The 18,720-nt window shown below is 42.7% G+C and overlaps 1 protein-coding gene across 4 annotated transcripts in view; it reads left to right on the top strand.

Moving 5' to 3' along the window:
* Positions 1–18,720, top strand: part of RAPGEF2 (Rap guanine nucleotide exchange factor 2) — a 245,946-nt gene that overhangs the window by 78,274 nt on the left and 148,952 nt on the right. For all 4 annotated transcript variants that reach the window (XM_022582247.3, XM_089911326.1, XM_022582249.3 and 1 more), the window contains exons 2-3: positions 2,844–2,914; positions 9,166–9,222. In XM_022582247.3, coding sequence (XP_022437955.2) covers positions 2,844–2,914; positions 9,166–9,222 — 128 coding nt within the window. The remainder of the gene's footprint in view (positions 1–2,843; positions 2,915–9,165; positions 9,223–18,720) is intronic.

The raw sequence follows: 18,720 nt of genomic DNA, 5'->3' as shown, positions 1-18,720 counted from the left end.
ACTACTGGGCATATACCCGGAGAAAACCATAATTCAAAAAGGGACATGTACCATAGCGTTCATTGCAGCCCTGTTTACAATAGCCAGGACATGGAAGCAACATAAGTGTCCATCGATGGATGAATGGATAAATAAGATGTGGCACATATATACAATGGAATATTACTCAGCCATAAAAAGAAATGAAATTGAGTTATTTGTAGTGAGGTGGATGGACCTAGAGTCTGTTATACAGAGTGCAGTAAGTCAGAAGGAGAAAAACAAATACCGTATGCTAACACATATATATGGAATCTAAAACAAAAAAGATTCTGAAGAACCTAGGGGCAGGACAGGAATAAAGACACAGACGTAGAGAATGGACTTGAGGACACGGGGAGGGGGAAGGGTAAGCTGGGACGAAGTGAGAGAGTGTCATGGACATATACACACTACCAAATGTAAAATAGATAGCTAGTGGGAAGCAGCCGCATAGCACAGGGAAATCAGCTCGGTGCTCTGTGACCACCTAGAGGTGTGGGATAGGGAGGGTGTAGGGAGACGCAAGAGGGACGGAATATGGGGATATATGTATACATACAGCTGATTCACTTTGTTATACAGCAGAAACTAACACAACATTGTAAAGCAATTATACTCCAATAAAGATGTTAAGAAAAGAAAGAATAAATAACCCCTGGGGGAAAAGAAAAGTGAACAAAGAATTGAATAGGTATTTACCCAAAGATGTACGAATGACCAATAAGCACATGAAAAATGGTCAGCACCCTTGGTCATTAGTGAAATGCAAATCAACACCTTCAGACACACCTGGGAAGGCTAAAATAAAAAAGACAGACGTTAGTGTTGACAAGGATGTATGTGGAGAAATTAGAGTCCTTAGACCTTGCTGATAGGATTATAAATGATGTAGCCACTTAGGTAAACAATTCCGCAGTTCCTTGAAAAGCTAAACACAGAGTTACCATATGAATGAGCAGTTCTACTCGCAGGTATACATATACCCATGAGGACTGAAGACAGGTGTGCAAACAAAAACGTATGCATGAGAATTCACAAGAGCATTATTCGTACCGGCCGTAAAGTAGGAAGAACCCAAATGTCCATCAGTGGATGAGCGGATAAACAAACTGTGGCATCTCTCTATAATGGAGTACTATTGGGTGATACAAAGGAACGTATCGTTACCTGCTGCAGCCTAGATGAACCCTGAAGCTATTAGGCCAAGAGAAGGAAGGCAGTCACAAAAGGTCGTGTGTTTCCCTTGTGAGATTCCATTTGCACGAAATGTCCAGAATAGGCAAATCCATAGACACAGAGCAGATTAACAGTTGCCAGGAGCTGGGGGAAGGGAGGATGGGGAGTGAATGCTAAAGGGTGCGGGGTTGTCTTTTGGGTGGTAAAAATGTTCAGGAATTATGGTGGTGATTGACAAACACAAACCACGGAATTATTCACAACTGATAAATCTTGAGTTCTGGCAAGTCCGGCAGCCCTGGGCCCACTCACAGCGGCTCATCTCTAGGAGGAGGGGGCAGCCCGGGTGGAGCCAGGGGCCAGGGAGGGTCATGCCCACTTCCTGGATTGGGTCCTGTGCACAGTGCGGCTGTGGCCCCCTGCAAGAAAAAAAGAAAAGAAAATGATGTGTGAATTATCTCTCAGTGGAGCTATTATTTTAAAAGGGTAATTTTACAAAGTTCTTAAAATACATTTGTTTTACATTTTGGCTAAGATTTGGGGGAGGAGTAAATGTAGATTTGTATTCTTGAGATCAGAAACTGCTAGATATTCACTGGACTCTTTCTTTTTAAGTTTGTTTTTTTTTAATATTTGGCTGCATTGGGTCTTTGTTCCAGCTCATGGACTTTCTCCAGTTGTGGCGGGCGGGGACTACTCTTCCTTGCGGTGCGCGGGCTTCTCATTGCGGTGGCTTCTCTTGTTTCGGAGCACAGGCTCTAGGCGTGTGGGCTTCGGTAGTTGTGGCTCGTGGGTTCTAGAGCGCAGGCTCAGTAGTTGTGGCGCACGGGCTTCGTTGCTCCGTGGCATGTGGGATCTTCCCAGACCAGGACTTGAACCCATGTCCCCTGCATTGGCAGGCAGATTCTTAACCACTGCGCCACCAGGGATGCCCCCTCATTGGAGTCTTAAAATACTAACCTTTGTAAATCCAAAACTTATATAATATTGTACATCAACTATACCTTAATTTAAAAAAATACTAATTCCCTGCTGGCTTGCATATAAATGAATATAAACAGGATTTTGAATTTTTACCTGTTCTAAACGTTCATGAATAACTATGAATCTTTTTTCTATGTATTGTAATATGATCTGGAAAAGCAAGGCATGTCTCTTTTTCTAAAAGAGAATATTTAAATATTTCTGCATATAAGAAATGTCATTTGGTAAGAGTAGAAAACAATTGAATTCATGCTCATTTTTAAGTGTAGGCATGAAATAACATGCATTAATTTTATATTGACTAAGAAAATCATTTAATGATGGAATTGGTAAATATTTATACTTTAAAATTAAAACTTTACATTTGATATTTTGATGTAAAAGCTGGGAAATAGGTGATAACAATTTATGAGGAATTTATTTTTGTAAATTTGAGCCAATTTAGTTTATATTTTAATGGCCTTTCTATGTATCCCAAAGGCAGTTGTGATGCATGACATTTTGTGCAGTCCAGCATTTCTCTGAATAATGTGATTTTTGATGTCTAAAAAACTTGTATTTATAAAAAAGCTATTTTGAATTTGGTCTGTTAATATAATGCCTTATTTTAGAAGCCTCTTTTCCCGACAAGTTTAATAATTTCTGTCCTTTTTTTCAAACAGGATCTGGAAATAGTGTATTCCTATTTACATGGTATGGAAGCCTTATCCAACCTGAGGGAGCATCAGCTTAGGTAAGTCATTTTAATATGAATAACAGTAGCATGCTTGGATTTTATGTGATTATTTATTATTGTTTAGAAGTAGGATTAAAGATGACTTACTTGTGAAAACTCTGCCTCATCTGGCCTTGTAAGTTTTACATCCATATAATAATTTCCGACGTTTCTGCCGTAGTGATCACCTCTCTGCTTCCCGTCCCTCTCCCTGCCCTCCCCACCTGAAGTAATAAACACCACTTGGTGACTACACCGAAGGAGCATTATTTGCCATCCTGGCAAATAAAAATCTACTTCCTAGCACTCAGCTACATAAGAAGCCAGAATGTGTTTAACTGTTCCAGGAATGATTCAGTTCACTGTTTTAGTATGTTCTAGGTCTTTATATATAACATATTTATTGCATTAAGTTGACTGCCCTTTTCTGAGAAACTCAGTTTATACCATAGTTGTTTTTTATATAGTCCATTCATATACAAATCTTACCACTTCTCTTGTACAGTGATACAGCAACCTTATTTATGGTTATCTGGGCTTACACTAAAAGATCAGAAACATCTCGTATAATCCAGTGATTAACTGGAATAGAAAATAGAAAATAAAGGACCTTAGGAAGATGCATTACATATAAACGCCAACTAGGACGTTATGGGAAAGTTTTGTTGTCTCCAGCTACTTTTGATACCAGCAGTTTTTAATTATGAAAGGAATACGTTTTCTGTGTATTTCCCCTTTACTCTTTAAACACTAGTTAATTTGTGAGCATGTCAATTTCATATTTAGTTGTTAATTGAAAAAAGTGTCAAGAGGATTGAATACTTCTAAAATTGAATTTGTAATGAAAATGATTTAAATTAAAGTTTTATTAGAAAGGGCAAAACCATTGGGAATTTGGAAGATGGCTCAAATTAAAGCAAGGATAATTTCTAAAGTATGTAACTTTCATTTTATGTTTTTTGATGACAGCTATCCTAGGAAAAAATTATAGTGCCAATTGTCTGTTTAATTGAATGCAGTTAACCTGCAAATGCAAATGAATTAATTAATATGAAAATATAAATGTCACATTGCCATATGCATATGACTACACATGGATAATATTTCAATAATATTCAGATATATCGATTATATGATGTGTGTCTGTAGTATATGTAGTTATAAAATTACTTAGGTAATAGTAATTTGGTGCAATAGAAAAAGGAAAATTTTAATACATCTTATGAAAATTTTTAAGATTACGAAAGTAGAAGTAATACAATAAAGCCCCATACACCCACTAACCATTTTCTGCTATTTCAAAAGTAAATTTTGGTTAGAAACAACTGATAACTTCAACAGTATAGCTTAGCAGACTTAGACTTAAAGAAGTCTATTTTGGAGACTATTCAGCTTTGTTGGCATGAACTTACAAGGAGTCACCTTTAAGATGTGTCTCTTGTTCTGCTTGTGTCAAAAAGTCGTTTGTTTCTCATATTTATGCAAGACATCAACTAACTCGAGTCCTTTTTTAGAAGAAGATCAGGATAGCAGAATGAATAATAGCAAGAAAAGAAGCACAGATAAACTCGATGACTTGGATAAAGTGCTTTGTTATAACTACCCTTTCTGGGAAAAGTACGTCTTAATTTAGAGAAGTTATTTCCTTTGAATTTTATAAATAAAATTTTACCCTTGGGATTAATAGAGAAGAGTTAAGACTTCCACATAATACAGTTTTCCAATTTTAGCAAAAAAAAAAAAAGCTCTTACTCAAGGTTTTCCAGGTCTGTTTATTGAGTGCTGGGCAGTGGAACACTGGTCTCCTAGGAAGGAGGGGAGGCTTTCCTCTTTGGGAACCTCACTTTGTGCACCGTGGGGCTGTCCGTATGCAAGCAGTGCGTTGATCCTGAGCAGTTGGTGACGTGCAGTTAATTGGCTGTGTTGCTGTAAGGTCACACACTCTATACAATGGAAAGGTTTCCAGGTCCTCACTGACATACTGTACGTCTTTTCCAAACAGCATTATTTTTCTAAGGTTTACTCCCTTCATACAGGTGGGTCAGAAGCAGCATATTTGCCAGAGGGGAGGAGGGAGCTCCAGTGGGAGTGGAGGCCAAGAATCTGTAAAGAGCAGAGTGACTGGGGCTGCTCAGTGCGGGAAGCAAGAGCCTGCTGAGTTATATGTGTGTGTGTGTGTACATGTATACATACTACATATATATAGTATAACATATGTATGGTTATGTGTGTGTACAGACATATATATACACACTACATATATATAGTATGACATATATATGGTTATATGTGTGTATACATATATACACACTATACATACTACATATATATAGTATAACATATATATGGTTATATGTGTGTATACATATATACACACTATACATATATAGTATATATATGGTGTGTATATATACACACACTACATATACAGTATAACATATATGGTTATATGTGTGTATATGTATATATACACACTACATATGTATATATAGTATAACATATGTGTATACATATATACACACTACATATATAATATAACATATAGTTATATGTGTGTATACATATATATACTACATATGTGTATATAGTATAACTTATATATGGTTGTGTGTGTACATATACATACACACTACATATATATAGTATAACATATGGTTATGCGTGTGTACATATATATACACACTACATATTTATAGTATAACATATCTGGTTATATGTGTGTATACATGTATACATACTACATATATAGTATAACACATATGGTTATATGTATGTGTGTATACATGTATATATATGTACACTACCTATATATAGTATAAAGTATATATGGTTATATGTATGTGAGTTTGTATACATGTATATTCTTTAGCATTATGGATGAGCGTAATTATTATTATACAGGCAGTTTTAGACATTAAGGAACAACTAAAATCTGGCTAGTATATTCTTTAGGAATTCAGGGAAGATCAGTATGCTTTTGATGAAACATTCCTTAACGATGTTTAAAGAAAAAAAAAGCATTTTGATACTGTTTCCATTTATTTAGAACATTGTCCTATAGACGATTTTATCATGATTTTCTCGTGGCGCTAGGTTAGTTGTTTTATGCAGTCAGCAGTTATCCACTGCAGTCCTACTACCTGCTAGACATCCAGGCAGGCCATGAAGAAACAGCAGTGAACTAGACCAAACTCCTGCCGTTCCTAGTGAGGCAGACAGGATTTAGATGTTAGCATGTCGGGCATGGTAAGAATGGACGCTCGGCTGCTTTGACTTTGTGGCTGAAAGGAGGGAACACTTGGGTTGGCTCAGCTGTGCGGAGAGCCCTGCAGTGCCGATGGGCTCCTGATGCTCCACGGTGGGAACAGGCAGGGGCCGTGGGAGAGTAACTATAGGATGCTAAGTGTAGTCAACAGTGCAGGGCTACGTATTCAAGGATAGGAGTTTGGATTTTCTTGTAAAGGCAGTGGAGATTAAGAGCAGGTGTGAGGTAGACGCCTGCACACCGCAAGGAAGAAAGATCCCGCGTGCTGTGACTAAGACCCTATTCAGCCAACATAAATAGATAGATAAATAGATAAATTTTAAAAAGAGCAGGTGCGAGGTGATGTGACATCATGTCTGGAGAATGGACAACAGGTGTGCAGAACAGACTAAGAATCTACCTGTGTGGTCCTGGTAGGAGATGACAGTGGGATGGTGGCTGAGACTGGGTTTTCACCGGCAGGTGGTGAACGTGGTCTGCCTGGGAGGGTGGATTTTGGAAAAAGGACGTGGCGGAAAGATGGGATTTGAAGGAGAGGGAGGAGAGTCAAGGATGGCGACTCCAAGGTTTTGGCCTAGACGATTGGGTTCTGACTGTGGGAGAGCAGAATTTGGGGGAAGGAATTTAAGATCTGTTGGACGTTTTGAACATGGAGCGGCTATTCCACCGAGTAGGCATTTGGATGCGTGGTGTCACGGTGAGAGGTGAGGTGTGGGGCATGGCTTTGGAGCATCAGCTTACGGATTACATTAAAAATCACAAACTGGGGCTTCCCTGGTGGCGCAGTGGTTGAGAGTCCGCCTGCCGATGCAGGGGACACAGGTTCGTGCCCCGGTCCGGGAAGATCCCACATGCCGCGGAGCGGCTGGGCCCGTGAGCCGTGGCCGCTGAGCCTGCGCGTCCGGAGCCTGTGCTCCGCAACGGGAGAGGCCACAACAGTGAGAGGCCCGTGTACCGCAAAAAAAAAAAAAAAAAAAAAAAAAAATCACAGACTGGATGAGGTTACATGGTGCAGAGGAGAAGAGGGCGGACAGCCCCTGGAGGCGATGCATTTCGAGTCAGGTAGAGGAGTGAGAGGGGCAGAGAGTCCAAAGGAGACTGAAAAAATGACGAATTAGAGGAAAACCAGGAGGCTTAGAGCAGAAAATGCTGTAAGGAAAAGGGAGTCATCGCGTGTTGCTGAGAAGTGGCATTAATACAAGGTCAGAAAAGATTTAGATAACACAGAGGAAGCTGACAACTCTCAGAGTTGTTTTTGTTTTTTGGCCGCACGGCTTGTGGGAGGTCAGTTCCCCAACCAGCGTTTGAACCCGGGCCCTGTCCGTGGAAGCGCGGAGTCCTACCCACTAGGCTGCCAGCAGCTCCCCCTGACCCCCCTTTTTGTTGAGTTTCAGGGACCCAGTGATGGAGGAGAGGGAGGAGGGCGAGAGAATGGAGACAGTGTATTCCCGTAGACAGCTCTAAAAGGAGAATTTCTGTTGCGGGAAAAGCGGTTAGTAGCTGGAGGGGGATATGGGACCAAGCATGTCTCCTTCCCCACACAGTGGGCGGTCCCCATAAGGTGTGTTTGTGTATTAAGGAAGCAATTTAGGAGAGAGGGGAAATGGATGATGATGTGGGAGGGGTGAGCCTGCAGGAGTCAGGAGTACAGGGTCAACCGTAGAAGGACCAGGATCCAGTGAAAAGGGTGTAACAGGAAACAGGGCAGAGCCTGTTACATAATTTAAACACCTGGTATTTTTAGACCCATTACTTGTGTCTCTCATCCTTTCCTAGGAAGAATTGGTACGATGCAGTCTATTAAAACTTTGTTTAATGATGTGTATTCAAGGTTCGATGCTACCTTCTGGAGTTAAGTGAAAGTTTCGGGTAAGGGATTGAGAGGCTGAGGGGGCCTTTGAAGCAGGGTGCTGCTTCAAGGCAAAAGAGAACCCAGGAGGCTCGTTTTCAAGTGAAAAATCAAGAGCGTGCAAACAGCGGAAAGATGGATATGTGTTGATCCCAGTGTTTTCACAGATGGGACTGGTAGCCCCGCTGACCAAAATGGCACTGCTGTTGAAACAGTCACTTTTTTTTTTTTTTTTTTTTGCGGTACGTGGGCCTCTCACTGCTGTGGCCTCTCCCGTTGCGGAGCACAGGCTCTGGATGCGCAGGCTCAGCGGCCATGGCTCACGGTGCACGGTGTCAGCCGCTCCGCGGCACGTGGGATCTTCCCGGACCGGGGCACGAACCCGTGTCCCCTGCATCGGCAGGCGGACTCTCAACCACTGTGCCACCAGGGAAGCCCGAAACAGTCACTTTTACAGCCAGCCTTTTCTATTTCCTAGTTCCTTCTTAAGAAGAAATAATCCTTTTCTCTTGCATTTCTGTAACTTTTGGGAAATTTTACATGGGCTTAATATAATAAGATGCTTTTTGAAGATGCTGCTCTTGAGGTAATTTTGAATATTTAAACATTTATTCATGTTTTCTATAATTTTCATAGTTTATTTTCCTCAGGGATGAATCATTTGAAGTAAATAAATCTTTAAGTTGTAAAGCGTTCATTTAGTCCTTAGTCATAAAAATACGCACTTTAATAAAAGCCTACTTTTGTCTGAAATTCCATACTCTTAAGTAACATTAATGTTAAACTGTGAATTATGTTATCACTTTTTAAGTTAATAGGTTTTCCTTTCTCATTTTCTGTTTACCTTGGAGAACATTAATTTGTCCGCATGTCATTTACAAAGTATAAAACACATACAATTTTGTTCCCTATGAAATAAACTAGGTGAAGCTGACATCTAACAAAATGTTTCTTTTCTAGCATCTCTTTACCAGATTTCATTTTATTTTGTTAACCTAGGCACCACAAATATTTATCTTGAGGCCAATGAATGATTGTGACAATTCATAAAAGGAATGTTAATTTTCTACATAATGTCTCATTTACGTTTTTAAACTATTAGTATGTTTTTTCATGACAAACGATGAACTCGTGTCTTTATTTTTTGTTTTACAGGTTAATGTGTGAAACTGTGAGATACGAAAGACATGAAGCCAATGAAGTTTTATACTAGTAGGTGTTTCCTCTGTCTTTGCACAATGTGTAATGCAGTGGCGAGATGATGTCCTTAAAGTATCAAAGAAGTACTAGGGGCACCTTGTCAAGTCAGCACTGCCTTAATTTTGCATTAACTTTTATTGCATAATTTAGAAATGTGAAGCATTTCAGCTGTTTCAGTCCTTGGCTGATAAGTTCACATCAGCATCTCTATGTTACTCAAGTGTGGTTGGAGGTAGCATTTCCCATTATGGAGTATTTTGACGTTTATGAAATGAGAAATAGTGTAGAGTCTTTCCAAAGGAAAGTTTCTTCTTTAAATCATATTGATGTTCCTTTTAAGATCTGTAACGTACTCCTTGAAAAAATGGCAACTAATTTTCTAAGCAATGTGATAAACATTCAGTAGATAAATATTGGTGTGTTACGGATACTTAAGCTCTGATTTACTAGACATATTGTTTTGTTAATGTTTGCTGTGAATGACGGTTGTTCTGCTGACTTTCCTTCCTGTTTTTCAAGGCACTCACTCAGTAATTACTACTTTCCATGCATATTATAGGGAATCTTTAATGAAATAAATAAAATACAGCTTCTGCCCTTAGGGTGGCTATAATCTTTTGAGGGAGGTAGAAATAGAAAAAAGGAAAGCAACAACAATGAAAACTAACCCACCAGAATAGCTGAGACCATAGGTTTGTACAGGAGGGGTGCAGGGGAGGGTCTCGGAGAAGGGGCCCTTTGCCCTGGATCTCCTAGCGTGTCTGGTGGTCTCGCGGGACTTTCTTGGCAGGAGGCACTGTGTGTACAGGGACAGAGTGGGAGGGGCCTGGCATCACGTGTTGAACAGTGCGGCCAGCTTAGAGCGCATGGCCTGGGGTGTGTGGAGTCAGGAGAAGGGGCAGGGCACAGTCACACTTGCGTGTGAATGTGTTGTTGAAAAAGTCATCCTCGATTCTTTAGACGACTGGAAATAAGTGCTTTTCCTCCTCAATTACATTCTATTCTGGAAAATTACAGATGTTCACAGTATTAGCGACAGTAGTAAAACGGGCCCCTGTGGACTCACCTTGCCACGTTGTCGACTGACAAGAAATGATGTTTCATCTCTTCCTCCACCTCCGGTGGATTATTTTGAAGTAAATCCAGACATATCAATTCAGCCATCAGTGTTTTGATATGTGTTTTTATCTTTGAAAGATAGACTTAAAAAAAAACACTTAACCCCAATATTATCATCAAACCTTAAGAAATAATTTTCATATCATGAAAATAATCAAATTTCTTTGTCTCAAATTTTTTTTGGTACAGGTTGTTTATTGGTTGTTTATCGTTTTTAAGTCTCTTTTAGTCTGTAGGTAGGCGGCCAGTTTTCAAGCAGGAAAATGATGTGACCAGATGCCTCCCAGCCCCACACATCCCCTCAAAGGGTGGATTAGGTTGAGTGGATGGGCAAGGAAATCTGTTAGGAGAGAATTGCAGTCATCTGAGGTGACAGTGCTTGAACTTGGGCAGATGGAGGAACGGGGCCATCACGGATGGATTTTAGAAGATATGGGTGGATCTGATGCAGGATGGCTCTTGGCTGTCAATATCCATGTAGGGCTTCAGAGAATATACATGCAATAGAGAAGAGCAGTAAATAACCCAGACATACGTGGTAATGAGAAAATTCGCACCAGGGGCCAATGCCCTTAACATATTTATCCTTGGAGGAATCATGATGTAAATAACTTAAGACTATTTGTCCTCTTTCAGGAGCAATTAAAAGCTATCCGTTTAACGGGTGTGCACCTGTCAGGGTTGGCAATCTCTGATGAATATTACTGACGTGTATTTTAGCAGTGCAGTGGCAGTCAGCGTCAGCTTTCTCTTACTTTGTCCTTTCCCTCTGAAACATGGTTTGGGCCGTGTCGAAGACGAGGCAATAGCAAACGTGTAACAAGCCCTTCGTCCATCCCACACACTCGAATCCGTGCTCTGTGTGCATTGATTTAATTCCTCCTTGCAGCCGTCTTGCAGGTAGATCTTTCATCACCCCTGGTTTAGATATGAGGTGCTGAGGCTTGTGTCACTGCTCAACTCGGGATCTGGACTTGTGCCCAGACCTGGTGACTCTGCAGCCCTATAGCTGCCCCCCACACAGCAGCATTTCCCAGCCTTCTTCATGCCTCTGTAGAAAATGATGCTGTGTGCGTGCAGGCGCGAGGACTGCATCTCTCCCTGGGGTGGCGGCGGCCCCTGAAACCCACCAGCACTTCTGCCCACATTGTGCCGGCTTCCTGACAATTATTATTTATTATTCATTTAAATGGAAGGTAGATTGCAGTGTTTTAAACATATTTGCTTTCTCTTTTTAAAGTCAGTTTAGGCAGTGAATATGAGCCCTGCGCATCATGCAAAGCCATGACTTGGATAATCCTAAATTGAATGCATTTAGGAGTTTGCAGCAAGAGTTGATTGTAGTAATTGTTTGTTTTGGACTAATTACAATGAGGTGGCAGTGTTCCTAAGCAATGAAGAATCTATGGGTATTTGGTAGATCATGATTTCCTGTGACCAAAAATTCAGAGACTAAGTGCAGATACCCTCAGTCAGATTCCTAGTATTTGGTCAAGCTTGTGTTGAAGGGTAGTGGGAGGATTTTCCTCTGTGATCCTTGAACAGACTTGTCTCTGCTCTGAGCAGTTGGCGTAAGCACGGTTTTGAAAATTAAAGAACACTTGTATTTGGAGTGTATATAAATCTGCAATAACTTAGTAATACCACCCCTCTTCTTTGGGACCTGTTGTCATTACCTCTTAGGGGGAATGAGTCTGTGCTTGAGCCTGGAGAACAACAGTGCAGTTGGAATATCAAAGACTTTCAGAATTTTGTTTTATGACCAAGAGATGAGTATTCATTTTCCTTATTATGTTTGCGTGCCGGTGACTTCCGAGTCTATGATTCCAGTAATTTCACCAGGTAAATATAGTACTCTTCTGATCCACCTCTGTGCCTCCTTTTTATTACCTGTAAAGTGGGGACACAGTGATCACAGGGTGCAGTGTTTCCGGCTGGCGTGAGGCTGAGATGCAGGGCTCGGTGTGAAGGAGGTAGAGCAGGGCGCACGTGGTCGGCGCACAGAAATGTCAGCCGCGGGCAGCGTTCTCGCTCCATTCACTGTTTTGGTAATTTACGTTTTGTTCTCTCAATGTTTTAGCTGCTTTAAACTTTCTTTAGGAAGGAATGATGACAGCACTGTTCTAATTCCCCTGGTGTTACTGTTTTAACAGGAACAGTATGACAAACAGTATGCCCTTTAAAATTATATTGTGATTCAGGAGAGAGCTGTGGTTCTGATAAAACGGAATTTTTAAAGTGTAGACTTGCCCATTTAATTAGGTACGATTAGTTGAGCTTTACACGGTGGACAGGAACATCAGGTAATTTCTGCCTTTCTTTCATTTGCTATCTACTTAGATGCTGGGTATTTTGCTAGCTTGGAAATACTAAGTGAGATAATACTCATTTCACCTGAGGCACTTATTTTAGAGAATTTAAGAAAGGAGATAAACAAGTGCATTCATTCTCCTTACTTTCTCTTTAATGGCCAGCCATCCTCACCATTTCAGCTTAATATATAGTTACATGTAAAGTGCTAAAAACCTTTAGATCAGAAATTCGACCGTTCAGATATATCTTTTTTACGCCTGCACACACAGCCGCTCTCTAAACACGGGTATCGCTGAACCATGGGCGCGATTTCCACGCATGGGTCGGACTGAATGCTTCGGTTTCCAGAAGAGTTTTCAGAGCACTTCGTTACGGGGTTTATCTCCCCTTATTGCAGGAGAGGAAATCGTTCCTTTTTCAGAGGAAGCTGCGTGGAGGCTCGTGGAGCCTTTTCAGGCATTTTCACTGAAATCTGTAACCTCCGAACCTCCGGCCCAGCTGCCCCTCTGCCTGCGCTTACCGGTCTCTTCACTCCACGGCTGGGTTTCCTGTTTCCACCGCAGCGCGCCCTGTCCGCTCCGCGTGCCCCTCCTCCTCCAGTGGCCCATCTGGGCTCAGAGCTGCCTGTGCTCCTGTCCCTTCCCCTCCTGGAGGGAGAGCTGCCCTCCCTGCAGTGTTGCTCTTCCTACCCCCTGGGTCCCGCCCTGTTTCCCACACAGAGTGAGGTGCCATGTCTCCGTCCTTAGGAAGCTCTCCTGGGCTCTGGCCCATACCCAGTTATTGTACTGCTTTCTCCTTTCGGATGTGGCCAAGCTTTTATTTATTTTTACATCGTAGTCTTTTTATTTTAATTTTTTAAAATTTTTATTACTTTTAATTAATTTATTTATTTTGGGCTGAGTTGGGTCTTTGTTGCCGCGCGCGGGCTTTCTCCGGTTGCAGCAAGTGAGGGCTACTCTTGGTTGCGGTGCGCGGGCTTCTCCTTGCGGTGGCTTCTCTTGTTGCGGAGCACAGGCTCTAGGCGCCTGGGCTCAGTAGTTGTGGCATGCGGGCTCAGTAGCTGTGGCTCACGGGCTCAGTAGTTGTGGCGCATGGGCTTAGTTGCTCCGCGGCATGTGGGATCTTCCCGGACCAGGGCTTGAACCCGTGTCCCCTGCATTGGCAGGCGGATTCTTAACCACTGCGCCACCAGGGATGCCATCTACATCGTAGTCTTTTAAGAAAATTTTTATAAAAGCACTATCTACTACCTAGGTTGCTTTGCTTTTTTTGTTTATTTTCCCTCAGGAGACAAAATACTTCAAATCTGCCTTCCTTTCTTCCCCAGCAATATGTAACCACTATTTGGAGCGTCTATGTTTCCATAAGTTTACTGTGCTTGTGTGTGTGTATAAGGAAAAGGTGAAACCTGAGGTTTTCGTTGACTTGAAGGCATGACACCTCTAAAGACTTAGCCTTTGCACAGACTTGTAGGATAAAGATGCTCAGCCCTGAGCTTGGTGTGTTGTGATGTACACGTGTGCTCTGTGTAAGTATGACAATTCAAATAGGCACGCACGGATACGCGCATACCCACAAATAGACCTAAGATTGTTTTACGTACATATGGCGATACTTGAAGCTTTCTTGCCAATAATGATATTTTTATATTTACTGTTAGTCTTTGAATGAAAATGTTTTATTTTTGTGGTGAGTGAAAGAGTAGTAAAATAAAAACATTAACAAATGTATTTAGTCTGTAAACTCCATCAAGGCAGGGACTGTGTTTAGTTCAGATTTACATGTGCCGTGCCCAGCATAGACATTTGCATCTTGTCTGTTCTCTGTTGTTATTTTTTGCATTTATTTCAAGGGATATATTCCTTTGCTAGATCAGCAGGAAGAGACCTTCTTTACGGCCTGACTTCTGGGTAAAACAGCCGACTGCAGGTTAGGTGTTCGGTTCTTCCTGTCAATTCTCTGTGAAACTACTTAGTGAATAAAAACCTCTGAACTCCTCTTAACTATAGGTGTTTATAGTAACGTGTAGCTCTCTCCCTATGCTTTCTGGTCATTGCGGGTCACGGTGCTTGTGAGCTGGTAGTGCCATTCCCATCACCCGGGACCTTGGCAGTGGGTGGGCGGATGTGGTGTGAATTTGGTCAGTCTCTGGATGTCTGAGTTCTCTTTAGCAATTCGGGTGCCAGTTTTCTGTAGAAGAGGGACAGGTTTGTCGTGCAAATGAAACTGCAGTGTGTAACTGAAAGATGCAGGTTTGTGAATTAATTTCGTGACCCACTGGTAGTTTTCAGAAGAGTTCATTTTGGCTGCTCTCTTAAATTTGAGAAATTGTCGAGCCCTTGGGTGTAGCCCTCTGCCCTCAGTCTAGCTGAACCATTGATTGATGGATTGCCATATGTATGTAATCTGTAGTGAGTTTTTTTCTTTCATTCAAAAATAAGTTTATTGAGTAACTTCATAACTCCCAAGACATCACTCCCTCATTTCATTTTTAAAATGGATTTTATAAATTTAAGAAAGACTGCACAGTGAGTCTATAGAATCTTCGGCTTTACTAATTCTTTAGTATTGTTCTTTATATTGTTCCCTCTGCTTGTTAAGTGAATTATCACAGTTAAAAAAATTATGTCCACTTATCCCCTATATTTTCAAAACAAAAATATTCTCAAAATACTTTAATATTTTCAAAATAAAATATTTTCAAAATAAAGGTGAAATAGCCTCAGTATTTCCATCAGTTTTCAGAGTTTTTATTGATGTTACTGATTTATCCTGTTTGTTGGTCTAGCCCCTATAATTTATTGAGAGGAGGCTAAGAACTTTCTGAAAAACCTAATGTTAAAATGATGCTTTTTTCCTTCAGAGTTTTAAGTGATAAAAGTGAAGTAACTTCCTTACAATTTAGAACTTTCAGGAAATGGAACAAAAAGTTACCCTCCACTTTTAAAATGTGTTGTTTCATAAGTGTGAGAATTTGTGATTAAATATTATGACGTGCATAATTTTATAGTACAGTATTGCTATTCTGTACGTCAGAAATGTACATTTTAACTCTCCGTAGAGCTCTTTCTATCATACGGTCTACACTTTATGCCTGAGTACATCCTGCTGGTGTGTGCACTTCACCTTTCTTTTGACCGTGACCTGGTGTTGTCAGGGCCCACACTTGCCATGTTGCATTAACTTTTCTTGTGAGCTTACTTTGTGCCATTGGCCGTACAGAAATACATAAGACATGTTCTGTCTTTGAGCTTAAAGCTTAGAGCCCCATCAGAGGAGCAAGAAAAACAATCATTAAACTTTTTGATAAACCCAGTAGCAGAAGTGATGTAATGTATTTGTGAAAAAGAGTACAGTTATTGTGTATCTGAAAAGCCATCTGCATCTTGGAAGGTGGACATTTGTTAGGACTTCTGTTTTAAGCCCTGGAACACTTCGTTCATAGGAAATCCGGCTCGGATCCATTGCAGTAGCCGTTAGGGTGGGAAGAGGGCTGGACAGACTTCTGTCCCAAGGGGCTCGCCACGTCCTACTGAATCAACTGCTGGATTCCCAGGAAAGGGGTAGAGGGTAATTTATTGTCAACAGGTAAAATTCTTCCTGCTTTGGCTATCGGCATAACTGTACATTTGAGAGTACAAGCCTGTGCGCACGGTCAGAGGAGTCTAGGTAACAGTGTAGGCGGCCAAGAGCGAGGCCGCGAACTTCAGCAGAGGCTTCCGAGCGGAGACCACAGAATGGGGTGGGGGGTTGTGCGGAGGGAGAAATTTAGGAGGACTTTCTGTTTTCTGGTTTTATCCTTCCGTTGGATGACGCTGCTGGGACAGCAGGTACAGGGAAAGAGACGGGTGCTCTCCTAGCCGTGGTCACGGGTGGCTGTCCCTGTGGGTTCCTTGCTAGCGGGCTCCACTTACTTCGTGGAACTTTGTATGGTTCTCGTTTTATTGCCCATCTGGCTTCTTAGCTCGAGATGTGGAGCCAGTAGGCCCGGGTGGTAAGAATCCCGTTCCCATCTCTCCCAGGTGCCGCCGGCTTTGTCGTTTGGACGTGGCGTAGCATCTGGGTCGTATATATAATAGAATGCAGCCTCTCTTTCTAAACCGCCCCGAGTCCTGATGCGTGTTGGCCCACGCGGCTGCGTGCTCCCACCTCTCCCTGAGTGGGCGTCCTCTCCACCGTTTCTCCACCAATACGTTTCCGCCCGTATTGCCCGCCCTTGTTCCCGCACGGTTGCCGCCTCGTGCGTCTCCGGGCCCTGCTGCCGCCGTAGCTGTCGCCCGCATGCAGCGCCGCAGGGTGCCCTCTACCCCAGGCCCTTGTGCCGTGCCAGTGCCTTGCTGCCCCTCATCTGCTCACCGGGAGGAACCCCTTCCCGTACCCGCGACGCCCTCCTTGGGCACTGATTTCTGGTCCCAGACTGTTTGGGGTTTTTTGCATGGGGACCATTCCTTCAGTTTCTGTTGGCTGACTCACCCGCCCCCCTGCAAACACACACGCAGAGACGTGGGTTAGGTGTCGGTTTGTGGCCGGCAGGAGGTGGGTGTCAGCTCCGCGTCCACTAGGACACGTGTGCCCTTGCCCAGAGCCCCTCCCTCGCCTCTCCCCCCCCCCCCCCGCCCCGCAGCCTTTTGGCCAACTGGGCTCCCCTTAAGTTTTCTCGTATTAACAACTGAATAAAGTGGCTTTTTCCCAAGTTGCTTTTTTGCCCTCGCATAATCGCCTTTGCTGACTTAATTTGTTTTCTTGTGATGTATTAGCTTATTATCCTTTCAGCCCCCTTGTCAACTTGGACTTCGTCCCTCGTATTCATTCTCCCCCGGCTTCGTTAACGGGGACCGCGCAGCTGCACGCGCAGCCCTTTCGTGGGGAGACACTGCCACCCTGTGCACCTCTAGGGTATTGCTGAGGACGTTCTTTAAGCCTCGCTTCATTTCTCCAGTCCCTGGTAAATTGCAACTCACGTCTTTGACTTTCAGTCGTTTTAACACCATATCTGAGTTGGTGTCTATTCAGCTGTTAATGCATTGGTCAATAAAATGTCTGAGTGCCAGTCGAGCCATATCTAGTGTGTCTGCTGGGGGTACTGGGGCGCTAGAGGAGTTTAAGAGCTAATGGGAGAAGGCTTCCGAGGTAAACGATGATGTCACTCTGCTTCGTGTGAGCAAATCCAGAGTGTCTGGGAATCCAGGACAGAGGGACTCGCTTTATTTGGAAGATACTGAAACGTTGCTCAGAGGAAGTGGTCGTTAACCTGGAATTCAAAGGGCGAGCGATGAGTTTCCTAGGCAGAAGGTGCCCTTTAGGAGTGGGAACATCAGGTTTGTTCAAAGGCCTTGAGGCCTAGGTGGAGGAAAAGGTGGAGGACGGCTGAGCAGGGCGCAGTCTGAAGCCCAGGATCTGCTGGGGTTCGGAGCAGAGAGTAAAGGTGTAGGCTGACCCCTTCAGGGTGGGTCTCCCACCCTTTATCAGGTACTGGGGTGTTGGCGGGAATGGGTAGAGCCTGGGAACATGCATTTTTACTTCGCATTCCAGGGGACTCGTGTACGTTAAAGCTCGAGGACCACTAGAACTAGACAGAATCGAGTCTCAGTATTAGTCCTAGATAATATGAATAATAATAATTATTATGCTAATCAGTCTTCTGTTAGCCAGCTTCAGCGCCAGTGTGTCTGCAGGCAAGATCTCGGATTCATTTTGCGTCCCCTCTAAGTGTAGACAAGTTTGATGCTGTTACTGCTAGGTAATTTCATTTTCATCTTTTCTTTTAAAAAACAAACGGTCGTCGCTTGGCACCTATAGAGCCCCGCAGGTGACAGGTGCCCTGTGAGAAGGGACGTATTTGCAGACCTTGAAGGGAAGGGTCGTGCCCCATGCTGAAACACTTGCCTGCCTGACGACATGAGAGGGGAAAGCACAGAACAGGCTAAATGAGATAGCACAGTGATTTCAGATGAGGTCAGGAGACTTTTCTGGCCGATTAAGACTGAGTAAAACAGATTTTATGGTGGCATCTCACAACGAGGAATTTTCAGAACAGAAACCAAACCTGAGTCCTGTGGGGTGTGGGTGTGAAAGGTG

Source organism: Delphinapterus leucas, chromosome 5, assembly GCF_059928025.1.
Source record: "Delphinapterus leucas isolate spDelLeu-1000000601 "Yukka" chromosome 5, BTC_Dleu_Yukka2, whole genome shotgun sequence".
NCBI classification, from domain to species: domain Eukaryota; kingdom Metazoa; phylum Chordata; class Mammalia; order Artiodactyla; family Monodontidae; genus Delphinapterus; species Delphinapterus leucas.
This window is presented reverse-complemented; position numbering and strand designations above follow the sequence as displayed.